The sequence below is a fragment of the Halichoerus grypus genome, chromosome 4 (assembly GCF_964656455.1).
Source record: "Halichoerus grypus chromosome 4, mHalGry1.hap1.1, whole genome shotgun sequence".
In the NCBI taxonomy this organism is placed as follows: Eukaryota; Metazoa; Chordata; class Mammalia; order Carnivora; family Phocidae; genus Halichoerus; species Halichoerus grypus.
Genome location: NC_135715.1, coordinates 106660898 through 106684897, shown reverse-complemented (window position 1 = coordinate 106684897; position 24000 = coordinate 106660898). Strand labels below are relative to the sequence as shown.

The 24000-nt window shown below is 35.0% G+C and overlaps 1 protein-coding gene across 2 annotated transcripts in view; it reads left to right on the top strand.

Moving 5' to 3' along the window:
- The window catches only part of LRP1B (LDL receptor related protein 1B), a 1832840-nt gene that overhangs the window by 1546243 nt on the left and 262597 nt on the right, over positions 1-24000 (top strand). For both annotated transcript variants that reach the window (XR_013447098.1, XM_078070743.1), the window contains exons 48-53: positions 7976-8089; positions 8333-8482; positions 11218-11340; positions 13126-13245; positions 17545-17673; positions 21042-21164. Coding sequence is in view for 1 of the 2 variants with exons in the window: in XM_078070743.1 (XP_077926869.1) it covers positions 7976-8089; positions 8333-8482; positions 11218-11340; positions 13126-13245; positions 17545-17673; positions 21042-21164 (759 nt within the window). In the remaining variant the exon portion in view is untranslated. The remainder of the gene's footprint in view (positions 1-7975; positions 8090-8332; positions 8483-11217; positions 11341-13125; positions 13246-17544; positions 17674-21041; positions 21165-24000) is intronic.

The window sequence follows — 24000 nt, the reverse complement described above, 5'->3', positions numbered from 1 at the left end:
TCAATTAGACATTTCAAATAAACTAAAAATAACCACATCTCACCTGCAACATTCAATAGCAGTCACTTGATGTAAAAAATTTTAACTATGCTCCCAGTTACTTTAAAACACACACAAAAATGGCTGCCTATCAATCTGTCTGTCACAAGTTAGAAATACTACATTTAGGAATTAAGATGAGGGTTTCAAGTTTCCTCCAGTTTAGGCATTTATACCTTTGTGCTTGTCTTGTCTAAAGATGTTACTATAGCATCGGTATTTGTATAACCCATGTTTATGTACCTTAAAATGCAATCATTTAAAACACTAAGAATTAAATTTATGGTGGAGCTTTGGGAATTGTAAAAGCAACTAAAATGTTCTCGGATGTTTCTGTCAGCTTCATTTCTAGAGATCCTTCTAAAGCAAAACTGAGAACTTTATACCTTAGCTGCATTTTGAATTCAGAAATCCCTCTGCACCATCAGGAGCCTACAACATAGCACCTTTTCTCATCTGCTTTAAGTAAAATGTGTCAAGAGTTTTACTTTGAATGGTTAACTTTTTATAGCCTTATGCTCCTCATACATCTTTGGTAAATCTCCATTACACAATATGGCCAAAGCACGAAGGACCAATACTGTCCAACTATGTACCATGATATCCCACTCCATTTTAGTTTTCAGACACCCTCATGAATAAAACCCACTCCACGTTTTCCTGTATACTGCCTTTGCAGTCTACGTCTCTTAAATTCCCTATGTTTAATTCCTTGAGGATCTCTAAAATTAATCCTTAAGGCTATATGAGAACCAGATGCTGCTCACAATTCTGTATCAAGCATTAACATTTGGTTCAAAGTATCATCATAGTACACAATAGTCCTTTAACTGGTCTCCCTGCCTCTACTCTTTCCAGTTAATCCCAAGGTTGTAGTCATGCTGTAATATATCATTGAATGTGTTCTCAGAGTGAGTACTGGCATCAATCGGCAAGCCAGGTGACTTAGGTCAGAATCTCGGCCCCAACACTGACTCTGTGTCTTTGGGTAAAATATTTAATGATTCTGTGCCTCAGTTTCCCAAGCTGTAAGAAAAGAGGCAATAATTAAATGAGTATATTAATATTAAATAAACTCAGAACAGAACTTGCCATATAGTAAATGCCATGTAAGCATTCACCTTGTTTTTTAAATCATGGCCCTGATAAAGAATCACAAATGGAGGGGCGCCTGGGTGGCTCAGTTGGTTAAGCGGCTGCCTTCGGCTCAGGTCATGATCCCAGGGTCCTGGGATCAAGCCCCGCATTGGGCTCCTTGCTCCGTGGGAAGCCTGCTTCTCCCTCTCCCACTCTCCCTGCTTGTGTTCCCTCTCTTGCTGTGTCTCTCTCTGTCAAATAAATAAATAAAATATTAAAAAAAATAAAAAAAAAAGAATCACAAATGGAGTCTTGATGTTTGCAGAATAAAGAAGTTTTTTAGTCTGATATTCAAGGCCTCTTAAAATCTGGACCCAACAGATTTTTCTTTTCTTTTTTTTTTTTTAAGATTTTATTTATTTATTAGAGAGAGTATGAGAATGAGCAGAAGGAAGGGCAGTGGGAGATGGAGAGGCAGACTTCCCGCTGAGCAGGGAGCCCGATGATGTTGGGGCTTGATCCCAGAACCCTGAGATCATGACCTGAATCAAAGGCAGATGCTTAACTGACTGAGCCACCTAGGTGACCCCAAACAGATTTTTCTAAACCAATATCCCTTTAAAAATTTTCATTCACTGAACACATTTCATTGGGTAAAATGCATTAAGGACTGAGACATAAAATTAATAGGTCATCTGCCTGCCCTTAAGGAGTTAAAACTCCAAATAAAGATAGTTATTTAAAGAGATGAAGGTGTATATCAGGTTTTATGATTATAAGTTTTTTTAGGGGGGTGCAATCATGTATAAATAAAGTAGAATGATCAAAATAGAAGGCAATTCCAAGTAGAGAAACTACAATCGAAAGCTGCAAATAAATTTGATATTGTTAGAGCCAGACTGTATATTGGCAAGTGGTTTAAAAAAAAAAAAAATGAAGCAAGTTAGAGGAAGGAGCCAGGACTTGAAGGTGTTTTTTGATGCCATTTTAAGGAACATGAACTTCACCTTGTAGTCACCAAAAAGTCACTGAAGGTCCAAAAGAGAACCAATACAATCAAATTTACATTTCAAAAATGGGGAAAAACTATGCTTGTGCAAATGAAAACTATAATGCTGAGATGAGAAAGGTAAAACAGGAGGCTATCAAAGCAGCCAAAGCTAAGAATAAAAAGGAGACAGATATAACAGAGTTTTAAAAGGTGGCATAACAGGTCTTCTCGGGTAATAAACAGAGAAAACGTGGAAAAGAATAGACAAGTTTTCTGAACTTTCCCCCCTCTTTTTACATTGTTATTTGTCTTTCATTAATTTTTAAATCTATTTTTGTGGGTCTTTTGTTCATGCGGGATCAAGGATAAGGTAATAAAGATGTTTTGCATTCTGAGAGTAGAGCACCTGTAGACATTCAGAAGGAACTGTTCCAGAGACATTTAGATAGATAGAGATCTGGAGCTCAGGTAGTGGATTTAGAAGAGAAGTGTTAATTTTGGACTTAATACAGAGAGAAAGCTCATAGGATGTATAGAGTAATAGTCGTAGGGGAGTACATCAGAATTACCTATTGAAATAAAAAATTAAAGACACTAATAATATAAGAAAAGGAGAAGTGGACCACAGGACTAATAGAAAGATTTTGATAAGAAATTTATTATTATTATTATTATTATTATTTTTAAGAAGGGAGAATCAGTTAGCATTGTAAGGTGTTAAGGGAAGGCAAGAGGGCAGGTATAGACTAGACGGTCACTGAACTTGGCAAATAGGAGATAATCTCTTGGTTACCTTCATGAGAGTCAATTCAGCAGAATGGTAAAGAAAAGCCAGATCTCCTTGGGTTGGTGCAGAAAATGGATGGTGAAGGAGTAAATACAGTGAATAAGACTATTTTTAGGAAAGACTGATGGTCAAGGAAATATGTGAGGTACAGATGGTAGGAGAAGGCGATGCAAAGTTGTGGAAGAGGATAGAATGTGCACAGATCATTTTGTAGGTAGAGAAAGGTTCGGAAGTCACTCTGTCATCTTAGACTATAGGATGTTGGCCAAACATTTGAGTAGCTTACTAAGTTTGACACTAGTTTAGGAAGAGCCAAATACTTGTGCAGATTAAATCAGCTGTTATTTTATATTGCCTATAAAAGATTAAAAATGATAAAATATAGTAAGATACTGGGAATAAGTAAAGGGAAATGGATAAGTATTTGGAAGAAAGGAGGAAAGAAAACTAGAAGTAGACCCCCCAAAAGAGCATGTTTTATCAGTTACTTGCAAGCAGGAAAGGAGAATATAATAAAGACATTAAACTAGGATAAAGATAAAAATATCAAGCTAGAATGTGAAGGAACGCACATGTGCACACATGCACACACACAAACCACCTATTACTTCTTTTTAAATGTGACTAAAGTAAGACATGAAGAATTTGGATCAGTACAATAAAAGGTCAATATATACAGAGAGAGTTTGATAGGCTATGGAGAGAGGTGACAGTGAAATCATCTGTAAATTGAAGTACTATTACACTTTTATTTCTTTAGTTTAGATGTTCATAGTAATTAATATTATCATTATCTTTATTCCACAAGGCAGAGTGAAAATGGATGTTCCAAGGAATCAGTTTTGGTTTCTTCTCTTTTTGAAGGGAAGCAAAACCCTAAATCCTTGTAAATCTTTTATTACTGCCCTGAGAGTTTTAGACACCAGGCTATCTGGCGGGGTGGAGGGGGGTAACCTGAAGAGTTGTTCAGAAAGTTTGTCACGCTGATTTCCTCTTCTGGTGTGTGAAAGGTTGAGTGAATAGGTTGGAGAGAGTACATGGTATCCCTCCTTCTCTCCCTATTGAGATGGGTCTAATTACTCTCCTTGGGAAGTACATGAACTTGCCTGGGTCATCTGGATACCTTTAGGTGACTGAAAAGCTAAGTAGTTCTAATGGAAAGGAAACTGGTGTTAGTTTTTTTTTTTTTTTTTTTTTCCTTAAGTTCATAGCAAAACTTTGACGATTCTACAAACAATGAACTAAGGGAAAGGATAAGCATTCCTATAGATGAAATCATCATTCCTTCTGGGTTTGCATACCTTTAGAGCCTAAGCAGTAAATTAAATAAAAGATGTAGTTTGAAAGTAAACAGAAGAGATATGACAGAAAATTTAGTTTTCTATTTCTTTCATTTTCTTTCTTTCTTTCTTTCTTTCTTTCTTTCTTTCTTTCTTTCTTTCTTTCTTTCTTCTTTCCTTCTTTCTTTCTTCTTTCCTTCTTTCTTTCTTTCTTCTTTCCTTCTTTCTTTCATCATGTGCTGCAGGCTGGGCAGGGAAGTTGGAAGAGAAAACATAAGTTACTTATAAGAAATGTCCTAAAAGCCACAGAAAGACCAATGTTATATCTTTCCTATCTCATTAAATATTTTAACTGACATGGAATAAAGAAAGTGGATGAAATAGGAAAATTAAGAAAGTACGTGAGGGAAAGAATGGTTTTACTCTCTCTCTTAGTGCTGCTTTGACCCACAATCCCTGTCAGATCTTCCTCTGTAGTATCTCATTGCTATTCCCGGGGTGGCTGCAGTGTGTTTTCACTCACATTTTGTAGGTTTACTTTTACTTTTGGACTATCTGGAGGGAAAAGTCTAGTATTTCTCACTTGGCTTATCTTTATTCGGACTACATTATTTTCTTTTCTCTCTTTTTCAGGACTTTTAGCCTGAGGAAAAATTGTCAGAAAGCTTTCATATTCACTTGACAAATTAGAGATTCCAACATATTTCTCCCTCAAAAATCACCCTAAGGGTGAAACAAATTTCAATACTTGACTGACCAAACAAAGTGAGGAAGAAATATAGTTGAAGGAACATAGAGGAAGAGGTTTTGGCAAAAGAGGTATTTGCTTAACTATTTAATAAAGTTCCTGAATTCCCATGGATTTCTCCCATCTCCCTCTCCTTCCTTGCCTACAGATGCTGGAGATGTTAATCCCCCCAACTATCTTGCCTCTGCTACATATGAAATTCTGCAACCACGTAGTATGTCCAATTCCAGTGCTACTTAACACCCTGCTTAACCCTCTGGTGGTTCTCAAACTCTATACCGAGTCATGGACTCTGTGAAGAGAGGATTTGAAGTAAAGGGACAGTCTTCCTATTTGCACATTGCACATACTCTAATAGGCCTGCCTGTCCTCCTCTCCAAGATTCATTAGCCCTATTTTTTATTGGAAAATGGGAGAAAAATGCATCCTGCAAATATTCTATTCTGTACCCAGTTCTTCTGACCCCCTACCTCATCCTTTCCCCCATGTCTTTCTTTTAAATACTATCTCCTAACCCTTCTTTTTAACTTCAAAGTTACAGTTTCTTTTCATCTAGTCAGAGTTCTTCTCCTTTCTTTCTTCTTCTCAGAATTCCATCTAAAACTGGTTCTACTTGCTCCACATCTCTACTCTTCTCACAAGGTATTCCTTACGTTCACTTTCACCTGAGAGCCCCAATACAGTTTTTAAAACTCCATTACTGTAATATTGCCAGATCTTCAACCCTCATAACTGTGTGAGATGCTATCCTCATGTTAATGGAGTCATAATTTGCCTCTTCATCCTATCTGCCACCAATCTCCACTCAGATGGACTCCCTGCCATGTACACAGAAGATTCTCTGTGGAGGTTGGGGAGAGATGGAGATGATGTGGTGAATTGTGATTGCTCCCATTGGGATTCTTCTGGTATCCTTAAACTCTGTGAGTGTAAGATAGAAACTCAAGGGTATTATGAAATAAATCTTTGTAGACTGTCTAGGAACATTACCACTATCTAGAATGTTGTTTCATGGAGAAATGAATCCTGTCTTCTAAATAAAGGGATTATAAAGAATCTTTTGGAACACAATCTCTTAATAGGAGGTTGCTGACAGAGAGCAAAGTAAGAAACAGAATGTAAATGCTTGTCATGATTACTTTATATGTTATGTATTCCATTTACTGTTTCTATTAAAAAATATTAAATATAAAATGTAATAAAAAGGTATATGTAAGAGACTTTGCTTTTTAGACATAAAAGAAGAACATTAGTTTTTTTCCTCTTTGGAACAGGTTATTTATCTCTGCTCATAATAGCATTATCTGTTTCATATGATAAGATGTTATTTTTAATGAAGAAAACACTGAAGCAATTATAATTGCAAATTATAAATAAAACATTTATTCTAATCATCATTTAAGCACAAATAAGGATACAATTGCAAGATACAATTAAATATAATAACAGTGCAATATGAAATACAAATGACATACACACCCTTGAGTAAAATTTGCATATTTTAAGGTAGCATTTTAACCATTTACAATTGATATAATTTCTATTTATAATTAAATAGGCTCTTTAAAATATCAACACTAGTAAAAGTGGCATAATCGAAGAGCCCTTCAGGTTGTATATTTACATAATCAACCTGTGGAAATTTGAATTTGGAATAAAAATCTCACGTAAGTTAATCTAATGTACATAGCATGTCATGCACCTGTTCACAACATATTGCTGGAAACCATTATATGGAAATGAATGTGTGAGCAAAGTGGAAAGGAATATGATTAAGCACAAGCTATTCTGTATAAGGTATATATAATGACAGTAGCATTTTGAAACTGATTTTCATCTAAGCATAGCAGGGAATTGGAAAGTTGTACTTTCTAACAATAGAGACAAGTCGTACCACATTTAGGTTTCTTGGCATGAGGATTCATCTTTCCTATACCAAATGTTAGTGATATGGCCATGTAAAGGAATATAGCATAGCATGGAAGACTTTCTAACATTGCTGAGCTATTTCCTCTGAGTAATAAAGCAAATGCTCAGCAGTTTCTCCATTTCAGTTTCTGTCTCTGACTGCTTGTCTTTTTATCAAAGCAGGGAATATTCCACTATTTGCAACCAGATTGGGATTTCCCTGTACTTCCTCACTCAGACATTTGCTTAGTGCTATAACCTTGTACTTTGGAAGTTGGAAGGAGAAAGAATTTTCAGCAACATTTGATTTTTTTGTATGTTGGCTTAGTGCTGGACTGATACTATAATATTAGGGAACCAGGCACAATCCCTTCTTTCATGGATCTTACAACTTAGTGGGGGAGCAGATACATAAACAGGCAATTGCAATGAAGTATTATAAGTACTACAACAGGGGAAGACATATGAGGCATCTCACCCAAGCTTGGGGGTGCGGGTGGAAGCCATGGGTCAAGTTTGACTTCCCCGAGTTAAAAAAGCAAAACCAAACAAAATTATATGAATTAGTTAAAATATAGATCTTCCTCAACTTACAGTGCAGTTATGTGCTCATAAACCCATCCTTAAGTTGAAAATACTGTAAATCGAAAATGCATTTACTATACCTAACCTACCAATGTCATAGCTTAGCCTAGCCTATCTTAAATGTGCTCAGAACACTTACATTAGGCTATAGTTGGGCAAAATCATCTAACACAAAGCCCATGTTATAATAAAGTATCGCATGTATCATGTAATTTAGTGACTACTGAAAGTGAAAAACAGGATGGTGTCTGGGTACGGAAAAGTTGTAAGGCTATTGATTGTTTACCCTCGTGATCACGGGGCTGACTGGGAGCTGTGGCCCACTGTTGCTGCCCAGCATCAGGAGGGAGTATCTTACTGCATATCTCTAGCCCAGGAAAAGATCAAAATTCAAAATTTGAAGCACAGATTCCACTGAAAGCATATGGCTTTCACACTACCACAAAGCTGAAAAATCGTGTCGAACCGTGGTAAGTCGGGGACCATCGGTACTGAAAATGTTAGAGCAAGGAATAGCTTTTGTCTCATCTATCCATTGATTTATTTACCTGTTTTTCCAGTTTCAACCTGTGCCGCTGTTGAGTTCCGTTGTGCAGATGGGACATGTATTCCAAGATCAGCACGATGCAACCAGAACATAGATTGTGCAGATGCTTCAGATGAAAAGAACTGCAGTAAGATAATCCACTACCTTTTGTTTGTTCATCCCTGAGTACCTTTGGCATTCCATCTAACATGGCCCAGTGTTTCACTGAACCTTGTCCAGAATTGATATGTAATTAACCCCTGTTGTGTAGGATAATTGCATTCTTATTTCTTCAAATGAGGTTAACTTTTCTTGTTTCTGTGACCTGCCTAGAAGGCTTGTAATCTTTGCAGATGAGGTGTTTCTCATTTTTCTGTTTACCTCTTTGTAGATAATACAGATTGTACACATTTCTATAAACTTGGAGTGAAAACCACAGGGTTTATAAGATGTAATTCAACCTCACTCTGTGTCCTGCCAAGCTGGATATGTGACGGGTCTAACGACTGTGGGGACTACTCAGATGAATTAAAATGCCCAGGTAATTCTAGAAAGAAAAAAGTCTTTGCCTTGAGATTTAGAGGCTCATGGTATAAAATAAATTCATTAGGTTTTAGTCTTGATATCCAGGGATGAGGATTAAAATTTAAATAATGTAGACTAAGTTACAAGTAATCATCCTGTTCCAAACATGCCCCTTGATCTTTTTTAATGAGTTATGAAATGATACTCAAGAAATCTGTTCTGTATTTGGATCAATTTCCTTTTAATGTTCAGTTCATGATTAATCCTCTTAGAGTTGGTGATTAAGTCTTAAAATGCATGATCTCTAAAGTTGCCACGGAAGTACCACACCCTGAGAAAAAAACTATCCTTGGACTAAAGGGAGAGAGACAATGCTTCTCACCACCGACTTTACTCAATGCCATACATATTGTATTGTCATGTTAGGCTGTTGGATCAGGTTTACACAATCTTTTGACATAGTAGTATGGATAATAGCAATTATCACTGGGTCAAGGTCGGAAAGGTTTATTTATATCTGACTTGTAACCATCTTTATATACCTAAGCTCTGAAAGTGTCATCTGTATTCTTAGCAGAATGCGTTCCATTAAAAAGTCATGATCCTGTTGCTATCTAACTATTTCAGAGAACATATTTTTAAAAAAATACAAGGAGTAAAGGTGTTAGATTACTATAACTGGAAGTAGATATGATTTATAGGAAACTATTAAATGTGTCCTCATACTGTATTTCTCTCTCCTTATCCTGCCGCTACACTCATTTTTCCATGCTTAGTTGACAAATAATAATTTTTTGAAATATTTTAAGAAATTATATCTGTAGGTGTTCTATACAGCACACACACACAATCCACTGTGAAGAACCGATATTCTTAATAATTCATAATCTATCATTTAATTGGGCAATAGCAGATTCCTTTGTTTTCTTGCTCAACAATGTGTAACATTCTATGATATAATTTTTGTTCCTCTGGGTTTGAAAGGCTAGCTGCATCCTAGGAGGAACTGGAGAACTTTTCTGGTTCTGTGGAGAGCTTTTACATGTGCTGGTGACTGCGGCTCACCACAACTCTTCCACATTTTATTTTTAATCACATAAAGCATTTTAAAAGAAATATAGTAACATTGATTTAGACTCATGGAGCCTGGGTGTCTAGATTCTTAATCCATTGTTCTTTCTACAACAGTTATGTATCTCATTGTAGCTGTGGTTAATTTTTAAAATTAGTATGAAGGCAACATATAATAGATACCCATTAAACTTACATATATATATATATAAACATATTACATATATATGTAAAACTTTGTGATCTTTATATATTTCTAATATTAATAAATTATTTTAAAAGTTAACTTTTAACATTAGTGTAGAATTGTGATTATAATGGGGAAGAAAGAAAGGGGAGCTTGTGTACACTGATGAGACAGATAGACAGCCGGACAGGAAGCCAGTAATAGGTCAGTCTAAATACCTTAGCTTGTATCTAGGCTAGTCCTAAGAAAAAGTAAGACATAAATCACACTCAGGACTTTTTGGTTTAGTGGTGAATTCTGTCAAAAATTTTATTTTCATCTTCAATCTATGAAGTTGACATTTGAAAAAATAAAATGGAATTGTTATCTTAATACAGTTACAATGGATTATTGTAGTGTGATTATCATGTGACTAGATTATTACAGTGTGACATATACTCTAAGATTTGCTTCCAAATTGGCTATGGGCCAGTCAGTCTAAAACTGTGTAAACTTGAAGGTGCAAGGGGACCAATGACATTCAGTAGAGAAAAATCTAATATTTTATATGCAGTTTTGGAAGTTATAATTATAGCAATACTCCCCAACATAAAAATATATATAATTTACAAATAATTTTACATACAAATACTTATTATTCTTGTGATATTTCTGTAAGGTGTAACGATTTTAGAGATTCTATTGTAAGTTGTCTTTCTTTATAGAGAGTACTTTTATAAACCTTGTCAAAGTGTACTCGGAATATAGGACAGTAGGAACACCATGCCCACTTTCTCAGTAAAAGTCCACTAATGTTTTTATAATGTTATTCATATTTATGAATATGGAATTACAGATATTTTCCACCAAAAATGTTTCTTTGGCCTTAGGCTCATTCACTTTATAATTATCTCAGTTATTTTATTTTATTTCTATTAATAGGACTCCACATTATTTGGATTTAACAAGTTTTTCCTTTAGTATCTTCTTTCCAATGCAGGATCCAGTCCTGGATTGGATTTGCTTATCATGTCTTCTAGTCTCCTCTGTTCTGTGTCATGGTTTTTTTGTTGTTGTTCTTTGTTTGTTTGTTTGGTTTGGGCTTTTTTTTTTTTTTAGCTTTTTCTTGGTTTTCATGACCTTGACATTCTTTTTTTTTTTTTTAAAGATTTTGTTTATTTGACAGAGAGAGAGAGATCACAAGTAGGCAGACAGGCAGGCAGAGGGAGAAGGAGAAGCAGGCTCCCTGCTGAGCACAGAGCCCGATGTGGGGCTCGATCCCAGGACCCTGGGATCATGACCTGAGCCGAAGGCAGATGCTTAACCATCTGAGCTACCCAGGCGTCCCGACCTTGACATTCTTGAAGAGACCATCTCAGCTCTTCTTTATTTAAGTTTTCTTGTTATTTATCTCTTCCAGTTCAAGTAGTACTACTGTTTTATTATCTACCTGTATTGTGGAAGTCTAAGATTAATTTAAATTATTTGACATTACATTCTGTATTTTATCACAGTTCAAAACAAACACAAATGTGAAGAAAATTATTTTGGTTGTCCTAGTGGAAGATGCATTTTGAATTCCTGGATATGTGATGGTCAGAAGGATTGTGAGGATGGACTTGATGAATTCCACTGTGGTGAGACATTGTATTTTGTTCTATGTGCCATATTATTGTTTATATGCCGATGTTCTCTTACATAGGGATTTTATACAAAATATTGCTAATTGATTTTAACAATTTTTATTTTTATCAAATAACACAAAATGGTAAAAACTAAAATAGAACAGAAGAACTTGTAATTAAGAGTAACAATCTCCTGCCCCAGCCTTTTCTTTTAACTTTTTCTGCTTTTGTTAGTGGTTATCTTCGTCAATCTAAATGATATACCTTTATTTTCTGACTTATTAAGTCCTAATATATTTACTTTCTGCAATGAAAAATAGGTATTTAGCTCACATTACTCATTATATTCTCCCTATTTGTTATTGACTATTATTATTCTAAATGTTTCTATTAATTACATGTATAGCTTTAAATAGTACTTAAACTTGTATTTCCTCAAACTCTCATCTTTCACCACCTACCTTCTAATTTCTGTGTGTACATTTCATCTTACTTGGCAAAGCAAGACAGCATTTTTAAAATTTATTTTATAGAATTTATGGATTTTATAATTTCTAGGCCAAAGAAATTTCCTACAGGAAAACAAAGCATATATTCACTATTTTCATTTAACACAAATAACATACACTATGGTGTATAGACAAAGTAGAAGAAAAGATTAAAAATGGATCTTCTATGAAATGTCAAACTCCTCTAAAAGTAAATGTCATCATGAAATATGAAGGTGCATTTTGTTTGATTAAGATGCTATATATCTTTACAGTAGAGCCAGGTTGTGAACAGGATTAACAGAGAACTTTACAAATAGTTCATAGTTTCTGTACAGGAAGCCATTATATGGTTGTATTTTCTTTAGTTTCATTTTTGTCCAGTCTGCAGTTTTTCTAAATTTCTAAATTTCTCTCTTTTTCACAGGTCATCTAAGTGAATATTTTAAATAGAGGTGCAAGGTTTTAAAATAGTTTATAGGATTGAAACCAAAGTGTTTATTTTTTTATAATTTATGTTTGGAACACTTGAATTTGGAAGGGTTTTATTTTGGATGTTGCCTTTTGGATGCTGAGTGGAGGGATAGGCTGAGGGTGGAGGAGTACAAACCTAATTTTGGAATTAAATAGAATACACTATGATAAGTGCATAATTTGGTAATAAAATTCAAGCCATCATGCCAATGAATTTAGATGTTACTAGTCAGACTTAAGTGTCCTCAAGAGAAGTAAAACCTCTAAGTGTTTAGTATGTATGGGTATGAAACTGGGGGCTTGTCATCAAGGTAAAACCCCCTTAGTCACCTCATCATTAAAAACAAATATATATGCTGGTGAATATATCATATTATAATCTTGCCTAGGATGCATTTTTTCCTCTGGTTGTTCAAAAATCAATTGAAATTTGGAAGGGATGACTAGACCACACTTCAAATATTTGTTTTGTATCCATGCACAAGATGTTGTGGGTTTTTTTTTGTTTTGTTTTGTTTTGTTTTTAAATGACACCCTGGAATATACTTTGGGGAGAGTGGCTAGCATAATGAGTAGCTCAAAGTCAAGCCCTCTGAGAATTCTGTGGGAGGAAAAATGTTGCATAACCTGGATACTCAGAGAGAATACGCAGGCTATTGTCAAAATTTTATAGAGCTGTCATAGAGAAGAGGAATTCGACTCGTTTTATTATAGGACAATTTATTTTAGCAAAGTCTAAGGAAGGACTTTCTCACTGTCAGACCTGTCCTAAGATGGTCTCAAATGATTTTTTTTTTCTTTTGTACCTGAAGCAAAATTTTTGTTTGTCTTCTAGATTCTTCTTGTTCTTGGAACCAATTTGCTTGTTCTGCACAAAAATGTATATCTAAACATTGGATCTGTGATGGAGAGGATGATTGCGGGGATGGATTAGATGAAAGTGATAGCATTTGTGGTGAGTTGTTTCTCCTGTGTTCTCATTCAATTTTTAGGCATATGATATATACCCACTATCATTTTAGAGCATACATAAAAACTGTTAAATTTAACATTAAATTTATATATACACTTCTGTGTAGCTGGTTTTGTATTTTAATGACAACCTATTATTCTACTATTTTTATATACCCAGTCATTCAGTTTTTAGGATTTTTCCTGAATATCCACACAAAGAATGTATTTGTAAATTTTATTTTTTTAGTCTTCAATTACTTCTTTGGACTAGATCTCAGTGACTGGGGTTACTTGCATCAAAAGATCAAACATTTTTCATGGCCTTTGATACGCATTGCTATTTTGCCCTTCAAAATACACTGATGCTATTTGTGTTTGTATATATGTATTACAGTGGTTATTGTTATTGAATTATTTTAAATGGGAAGTAAAAAAAGAGGGCTATTGTATATAGTTTTAAAATGTACTTCAAAAAACAACTTTATAGGATTAGAGGTTGAGTGTCCTACTATATATCAGCAACAAAGCCAATGTAATTGCTTTTAAATAATCACAAACATTTAACAAATAGATGGAATTATTAACTTACTTTTTTAAGGGGTAAAAGAAGGAATTGATTTAATCTGTATAAATTTATTACAAATAGCCAGGCATTCTACTCATGTATCTATATGCCTCTTTGTCATCTATCTTTCTGATTTGTTTCTATATGTGTGTTTGTATTTATAGGCATAAAATCTTTACTCATTATATCAGTACTGTTTCATAGCTGGTTACTGTCCTATTTTAGAGAGAAAAGGACCTGAGTCATAGAATAAGGCGCATGTACCGAGTTAAGTGTATGTAACACCACTTTTAAATTTCGGTAATGGTGGCTTGCTTTTTAGGTCAGTACCATGGAGATAGGTAGATAGGATTTTATACTACTCAAGCTAAACTGAAGTTCTCTCTAAATAATATAAAACTGGAGTTGTCCTCTGAAAGCAGGCAATTTATTTTCTTGTATTTAAGCCACCCCAAGTCTACTTTTTATTTACACCACTGAAACAACTTAGTTATACAACAAATAAATATAGAAAGATCACTATCAAAAAGCCCTGAAAGGAAAAAGAATCAGTAATCAATTAGATGCCTGGCTAGTCACTTTTAACTACTTTGTTTCTCGTTGCTATTAAATCTTTCTTTAATTTTAACAAAAGAATTACCTACTCACAATGGGTTGGGCATGTTGCCAGTTTTTAAAATCATCTTGCTTTTTGACCCTCTGTTTAACCCTACACTAAATGGCTCAGTTGATACCTCTGTCCTTCCTGAGTGGACACAATATAGTAGAAGGTATAAAGACTCTGAAACTAGAGTTGAATTCTCCCACATCTGTATTTTCCTTACCTATTAGAAGGCTACAAAAAGATCTCCCTTATGTAACTCTTGTGATCATCTAACATGACCGATGTATACAATATAAATGAATTTATTTCCATGCCCTTTTGTTCCATTTCTCCTGCTCTCCCCCTTATTTTTCAGAGTTATTGCCACATCTACATCTACCAGCGCCCTGATAATTTGTTTAAAAGAATTAAAGTGGTAATGGACATGTTTACCTGTTGTCAAAACACCCAGTCTCTATTTAATTTAAATACAGGCTGCATTTCATATGCTAACTACCAAGCTGGTGACACATAAAAAAGACTGCTTTAGACCAAATATCATTCAATAAACTGAACCTAATATACTAGGATTGGGAAGGGACTTTATAAATAATTTATCTCAGTGGTTATCATCTTTAGCACACAAAAGAGCCCTCTTAGAAGTTTGCTAAAAATGAAGATTCTTAATCTTCACTTTCAAATATTCTAATGTGGGCTGTAAGTACAAGCTTTTTTAATAAGCACGATAATGGTTTTGACTTGGGATCTGAGGGTCCCATTTTGAAAATTATAGTCTAGTACACCTGCATCATTTGACAGATGAAAAAAGAGAAACTCATAGAAGTTAATAAATCGCCTGAGGAAACTCAGTGAATCAGTGATGACAGATCTAAGACCTGAATTCAGATTTCTTGAATCCTTCCTAATGGGGTAGTGACTCTTACAATCAAATATTGTATCTGAGCAGGTGCACAAGATGGATCTGGTAGAAATCTTTCAGCTTGTCTTCTTCCTTTCTTGGGATTCATTTCCCTAAGGAAGGTAATGTGTCTCCAGATGGCTGGGGTAAACATGGAATGAAGCCATGCGTTTTTCCTTTGGCCCATTTTCTTTCTGATTGACTATGATGTTTTGGCATGCTCTTAATACAGAAGCTGTTGAATATTATCAAGGGAGCCAGAAGATTAGCTGCAAAGAGCTTTATGCTATCTTATAGCTTAAGGTATCTTAGTAATTATCTAGTCATACCCCTCATTTTACAAATAGTGAAACTCAGACCCTTAAGTCTTCTCCAAGGTCATACAGAATTAAATTTCTCAACAGCCAAATTGATGTTATATCTGTTATGCCTACCTTGAGAATAAATTGGGATGATAATAAGAAAGTAGACAAGGAGTTTTACATGTATCAAAACATCCTTACTAAAGAGAATGCACTTTTTAAAAATCTCAAGCTAAATAACAAAAATATTATGGAAATTAAGGCACTAATTGAGAATATAATAATGAAAGTGACATTTTATATTCTTATGGCAAGCTTAAAAAGATAGATCATAATGAGGAATAGTGTAAAAATAAGTTCTGTAGGAAGATGATTTTATTATAGAAGGTATTAAAAGCATAATAGCAGGTAAATTCATTTTTAAATGAAAGCAACATTTATTTAATAGATTTTTTATTATTTCTTCCAGTAATAGATATCCTATTAAACCCCATTCTATTAACACTGATCCTCAATCAGATGAGCAAATCTGAATTACCTGGAGGACTTTTCTATATTCACTTGCCATCCTATCCTCCAAGCTAAAGTATATGTCAAGGACAGTCATGTTTATGATGGAAAAAATCCTCAAAGGGTTTTATTTTGGCACCCTGCTGCCCCCCATATTGAAAGCATTACACTGAAAATCATTATCTGCTCATAACAACTCTACAGCTGAAAAGAAAGATGATAATGGTTCTATAATTAAAGCATTTTGGTCACTGCTTTAAATGTTTGAAACCAAATACCTCTCATCATTCTATTCAGTCATATTTTCTTCCTGCAGATATTAACATTTTTTTAAAAAAATAATTCTAACAATACGTCTTTTAGCATCTCTTCTATAGGCAGTTTTGCTCACAGGAAAATGAAGTTAAAGAAAAGTTAGAACATGATCTGAGGGTCATGTAACTGATTCACTCAACAAGTATTTCATATAAATAAATAAAGCATTTAATATGTGTGTGTGTGTATATATATGTATATATGTGTATATGTATGTATAACTGTATTAGGTGCTAGGAAAACATCATGAGAAATAATTATGTTCTATTTCATATGATTGCCCTATACCCATAGAAGGAGAAACAAAGAAACCACCGATGACCCTTTGAATTTACAAGCATTTTTTTTTTCTGTATACATTTGAAAAACGTCATGCATCTAAAGGGACATTGAATTGACAGAGCAGAGAAAAAGTAGATTTTATTTATTAAGTGTGTACAAACAAAAAAGACATGGGTATATTTATTCTTTTCAACAACACAAGGTGGGGAGTAACAGTCATGACATTAGCGGTTAAGAGAAGGTGCTTAGCAATCAGAAGGGTTTTGGACTCCCAGTTCAGTATGTGGCATCCTGTGCAACTTGTGATGTTCTGCAAGCTTTTCAACTTCTCTGAGCCTCAGTTTCCTTTCAGTGAAATGAGACCAATAATAGTTCTACTGGTTGGAATTCTTGCAAGAATTAAATGAGTTAATATATTAAGTGCCTAGCATATATTAAGCAATAAAAATGCCATTATTATTATTATTATTATTATTATTATTATTATTATTATAGATTCAGTCTTTTAGAAATTTTATCATAGTTTATTCACAATTCTATGGCATTTCTATGCTTTGGTACATTTTATAAGGAGAAAAGATGTTTATTATTTTCTGCCATGTAGCCTTAAGAAATACAATACGTGCACAGGAAGGAATGGGTTCTGAGAGGAAAACGTGTAAACATCTATAGAAAGGATACTATGTGATGATTCCAAATAGCAACACTCTCTTCCTTGTCAGCAACATTCTTCTGTTTCCTTCCTTTCTAAGGGGAATACAAAGGTTAGCTCTTTCCCAGCAGGCGTGCAGTGATCTTAATGGCATTCTCTCCTTGGGTTTCAGGTGCGGCCACCTGTGCGGTGGACATGTTCAGCTGCCAGGGCTCACATGCCTGTGTGCCACGACACTGGCTCTGTGATGGCGAAAGGGACTGTCCAAATGGAAGTGATGAGCTATCCACAGCAGGCTGCGGTAGGACACGTAGGGCTTTGTGTGAAGGAAAGCTGAGTCAGTTGCCTCAGACTCTTGCTTTTGCAGTACTTACCATATCGCATTTTCTCTCACTTTCCCAATCCCTGGACTCATAGGTAGTACCAGAATTAATCAGGTGGGATGTTGTGATCATAGTAGTTCAGCAACCCCTCTAACCAACTGCTGTTTAGAGATTTTCAAACATGCACAGTGAGACCACCCATTTTAAAACCGTTCTGATGAACACAGATTCATCCTTTCACTTCTGAAATTATGTAGCTACCTGATCTGTGTCTGACTGTGGTAGATTTGTTATTTTCTTTTTAGAACCCCACCCCCACCCCCACAAAGGCTTTTAGATTGCCTATTACAGACACTCTTATAAATGGCTGATGTGATCCCAAATAACCACTCATCAGAAGGTCAGTAAACACCTATTAGTCCTACAGAGAGGGTATTAACCCTTAGGTCAGATAAAAATAGTATGGATATAGCTGAATGAAGCTGGGGGATCAGGGGAACACCTTTGGAGGTCAGATGATTTATTAAGTTTCTGACTCTTGGTCACCTCAGGAAATTTTCACAGAATTGCTAATAGTAAAAGTTTAGATAAATTCCTCTGCATGATCAAGAGAATGAAGGGGCTGAATATTTGAATGCAGGTCCCAAGGTCACTTAGGGGATCTGTTGAGCTGAGCAATTTATCAGAAACAGTGCTATGAATTCTGCTCATTAAAGTGAATTCTGCCAATCATCTCTCCAATGACCTGTCTTCAGGTCTTTAAAACTATATTTGAAGCCATAAGGTGTGTGTGTATGTATGTGGGTATGTGTATATGGGGGTGAGGGGAATAGTTAACGTGGAGAAGGAAAAAGAAAACTTTGAGGCAGGCCTATGTGCACAGAACTCATGCTATTGTAGAATAGTTCACTTTGATCTTGAAACTGATATATGTGTCTGTAAAGGTCAATGGGGCTACTGAGGGCTACATAATAAAGGATTATGCATCAATTCAGGGATCCAGATGGTCCCAGTATACTGTTGCTATTGTAGCAAGTTAACACCCTGGGAGACATATTAACACTATTGGACCACATGGGTGCTATTAAGTAAATTATGCTAAAATACAACAAACTGTACTCAAGTGACCTGAAAGTGTTAATGCCAAATAAGCCTCTGTTGCTTATGTTTTAAAAAATAATTCATCTATTAGAATTGGCATAATTCACTTGAGTTATATAAGCTGTCATACAGTTCAAGTTAGAGGAGTTATTAGTAACTGCATTTTACTTTGATGATAATGGGCAGTTTATAAAGCTGCTCCTATGTGGCTTCCACACCACTTTTGAAAATAAATTTGTGGAAAATAAATTACACTTGATTAAATCCAAGGAATCCTTTCTGTTTTACTGACTCATGTCTCTATTTTCATCATTATTGACTTGAAAGCAGAGATTTCCTTTTTGGAATATGGAGAAGTCTGGGGCTAGGGAGCCGATAGACTTGTAAAAGAATCATTATGCCTTAAGTGTCAGAGTGAAGTATAGAGAAGATACTGGATCATCACAAAGAAATAATATATAAAAAAGAGTAGGAGTATCATGGAAGGATTTCAAGAAAAAGTAGTAACCTTATCTGAGTCATAAAGCACAAAGAGAAGAAATAGAGAGGTGTTCTAGGTAGAGGGAAGTCCATATTAAGACATGGAAGGAGGAGGTTAGAAGGTATGTAAATTTTTTCAAGTGCCCATTCTATGCCAATTATTTGGGTAGGTGTTTTTATTTACAGTATTGAATTCCCCTGGTATCTCAGTGAAATGTTTCTGAGGATCTGCCAAAAATAATTGTTACACAGATAGGAATTTAAATAGCACCTAGGAATTTATTGAGTACCCCAAATGAGCTGATCTGCTTCATATACCTTACCTAGTTCTTAGAAGAAGTTTATCAGATAGATTTTATTATCCCACTAAACAGATAAAGAAACAGATGCAGCAAGAAGGTAAATACCTTCCTCACGATACAAATCATAAGTAGTAGAGTGACTTTTTGCAAAACTTTCCTCTTTCTGGTATACTATAATGGCATATATCAGATTCTTTTTTTATTTTACTTAAAAATGAGATATAATTGGGGCACCTGGGTGGCTCAGTCGTTAAGCGTATGCCTTCGGCTCAGGTCATGATCCCAGGGTCCTGGGATCGAGCCCCGCGTTGGGCTACCTGCTCAGCGGGAAGCCTGCTTCTCCCTCTCCCACTCCCCCTGCTTGTGTTCCCTCTCTCGCTATGGCTCTCTCTGTCAAATAAATAAATAAAATCTTTAAAAAATAATAATAAAATAAAAATGAGATATAATTGACATATAACATTGAATTAGTTTTAGATGTACGACATAATGACTTGGTATATGTAATATTGCACAGTGATTACCACAATAAGTTTAGTTAACATCTATTATATAGCAGATTATTTTTACATTCGAAATATCCCAAATCTTGAGTCCTAAAATAGCATTTATCCCTTAAATATAAGACAAGGTAATTGAAAATTTTTAAGTGATCTCCTCAAACTGCTATGATTCTATGCATATTGTTCTATTATTCACTCTGCACAAGTTACCAGCTTTTGAACTTTTGCTGAAGGTTATTGTACTTTTTGGTCAACCATTTTCCCCCGTGGTTAGGATCCTTGCTACAGCACTACTCTCATAGATCAGGATCCCGAAAGAATCAATATTCCATTTTGTGGATAGATATTCCTAATTTGATGTGGTACTTAATGCTTGGGCTTACCACACCATAGATCTTAATTTAACCCAAAAGTTTTATTTTCATCTTAGAGATAATAACTTTCTTAGCTCTTTTGATGTTTTCTTTTCACTTCCATCAGGAGCATTACTAGCACTTGGTTGTCTTTTCAGTTCCATTTTTCACAAAGAAGCAAGGTTTTTTTTATCACTATACTAGTATTACTACAGGCATGAAGAGAGAAGAAAACCCAACCACATTATTACAGTTGAGTGATTTTTTTTTTTTAATCATGTATAAACCTTTGAATTCATCCTTCAACAAACTTACAAATTGCTAAGTGGCCTGAAATTTCAGGGTCACTCTGGAATTGTTGAATGTATTACTACTGAAAGTTTGAATTACATTCATATATTTGATATATAAATATATGGATGTTAATATATATTATGAATTTATATGTATGTTCATATATATTATGAATGGAATATTGCACAAACTTTTCTTTTTCTAAATAACTATTAATTATTGAGAATAAGAGCATACATTCCCTAAGCTCTTCAGGTGGGGGAAGATAAAATAGGTACTCATCTAACTTTATTCTTTATGGTCTCTTTCTTAGCCCCCAATAATACATGTGATGAAAATGCTTTCATGTGTCGTAATGAAGTGTGCATCCCCAAGCAATTTGTTTGTGACCATGATGATGACTGTGGGGATGGCTCTGATGAGTCACCGCAGTGTGGTACGTATATCCAGACTTTTCATGCAAGACGTTCTCAGGCTGACAAATGGTCTTTTAAGATGACTCAAGAAATATAGAATCGGGGGCGCCTGGGGGCTCAGTAGGTTAAGCATCAGGCTCTCTGCTCAGCAGGGAGTCTGCTTCTCACTGTCACTCTCCCTCTGTTCTCTGTCTCTCTCAAATAAATAAATAAAAGCTTAAAAAAAGAGCTATAGAAATAAGTGATGAAAACAACACATTTCTTAATGTCACTAAGACATGTAAATTCAGCTATACATAGAAGTACCGCAATAACCTCTTTAAGTTCTAGCATAATTACACATTGATTTGGAGATCATGCCTACTTGTAGTATATTCTTATTAGGAACCACATGGGGAAATGGTCATAAAAATGTCTTTGGTTGAAAGTACTTTCAACTTTAAAGACAATATGTGGCTAGCTAGTTCAATCTTATAGCCAAATCAAGTATTTGAGTGAGGAAAAAATAATAAAATTCACAATTATCGGAGAAACTGGATACTTGACATTTTCCTTTCACCTTAACTTTTTACATGTGCACTTATTTGTTAAAATTTAATTTTATTATGATGAAATGTATCTTGTCATTGCATATATATTCATCTGACCATCACATATATAATGTATATACAAATACATATATGTGTATCTTTTGTAGTGAAAATCATTAAAAATTCCTAGTTGAAATTGAAGTCTTAACATGAACGTAGTATTTTTTGTAAAAAAAAACAAACAAACTTAAATGCACACATGAATAAATATAAAATGAAAAGCCATAAAATCCACATATAATCATGAAAGGCAGTCGATTTGGTGCCCTCTTTTGTCCTCCCTGTGTTGTGTCTATAGCCTTGGTCTTTGATAGCAATCTCTTTGAAATCAGTGGATACCAGTTTTTATGATCACCTCACCATTAAGTCTTGGATTCAATGTGATATTTTAAAAGGTACATCGTAACTCAAGATGTAAATCTGAAGTAGAGTTATGCTGATTGAATATCTTCCCTCTGCTAGACACTTATTCAGTTGATATGGAGATGAACGAGACAGAGATCCCACTAGAAGAAATTGCAGACAAACAGGAAAATCACAAATACAAGATAGAATAATAGCACACATTGTCAAATGGGAGTAAGAATCACAATACATGGGATCAGAGCTGAGAGAATAATTTTTGAAGCACTAAAGAACAGAAGCAGGGAATGTTAAAGAAAGTCATATTTAGATGGTAGATAAAATAACACAGGGGTTAAAAGCATGGACCTTGGAGACAGATGACCTGGGTCCAGATCCTGGCTCTGCCGCTTACTATCTGTGTGACCTTTGAAGTTATTGCACCTTTCTGTCCCTAAATTCCTCATCTGTAAAAAATATATAATAACATTTTTAACTCTTAGAGCTGTTAAGAGAATTAAATGAGTTAATATTTGTAAAGTGCTTAGAATATTTCTGGACACATAGAAAGTTCTATGTATGTTTACAAATGCCTAGCAATTGACATGGTTGAAGAATAGCAATTAATCTTTTGTGAGGTAAATTGCAGTTAGAAAGTTGAAGCTGCATTCTAAAAAGTCTGAAATACAGTGTTTGTATTTAATTATTTTGGCTCTCACATGCCCGCATGCATTTCAAACAGGGAATGCCCCAGTCAAAATATGTTTCAGACCCATCTTTTTCAGCAGAGTGTATGAAATATTGCCCTGGGAGAGGGAGCCATTAGGTGAAAAGTAAGCTAGCTAGAAGATTATTGCAATAGTTCTGATGATTAATGAGGTGATAATAAGCCAGGGCAGAAATGTTGGAATGGAAAGAACAGAATGGGTCAGAATTCATTTACAGTCAGATATGGAGGATAAAGGAGAATTTCTAGCTTGGATGACTTGGTGGATGGTGTTACCATCATTAATGAGATTTGGAACACAGGAGGTGAAGGGCCAAGTTTTGCTGGTGTAGGAGAAGAAAAATGTAAAAAAGAATTAATTTTGGATGTTTTCAGTCCGAAGTGTTAATCAGACAATCACATGAAGCTATATAGTGAGTATTTGAAAATTTAGTTCCAGAGACCAGAAGTATGATCAAGACAAATAAGATTAATTTGGTGGCCATCGGCATTAAGGTGATATTCAAAATAGGACAAAGAATGAGAATATCCAACACAGCAGAAAGGAAAAGAGGAGAACAGTAGGCTGAAGACTGAAGTTAGGGCTTCACCTACAATATTTTAGGATGGAACAGGAGATGAAAATGAAAGAAGGATACAAGGGAACAACAAAAGCAAAATAAGAAAGATGCCAAGGGAGTGGATTCTAAATATTAAACCAGGAAATTATTTACAAGCTAGTGTGCTCAACAACATCAAATGCTGCAGGAAAGTGAAATAGGAGTCTGAGACACCTTTGAATTTGACACTTGTCACTTGGTATGTCTTAGCTCTGAGAGGAATTTCAGACGGTAGATGTTGTAGAAATGGATGTCAATGAATCGAGGATGAACTGGAGATAAGTAAGGGAATTCTGGATAAGGTAGTAAGGAAGAAGAGTAATGTGTAGTTAAGAGTTATGTGGATGGATTTTTTTATAAAAAGATTTTTATTTTTATTTATTTGAGAGAGAGCAAGATAGAGTACATGAGCAGGGGGAGGGGCAGAGAGAGAGAGAGAGAGAATCTTCAAGCAGACTCCCCGCTGAGCATGGAGCCCTGGGGGGGGGGGGTGCTTGATCCCAGAACTCTGAGATCATGATGTGAGCTGAAATCAAGAGTAGGCTGCTTAACTGACTGAGCCACCCAGGCACCCCGGATGGATTTTTATTGTTACTGG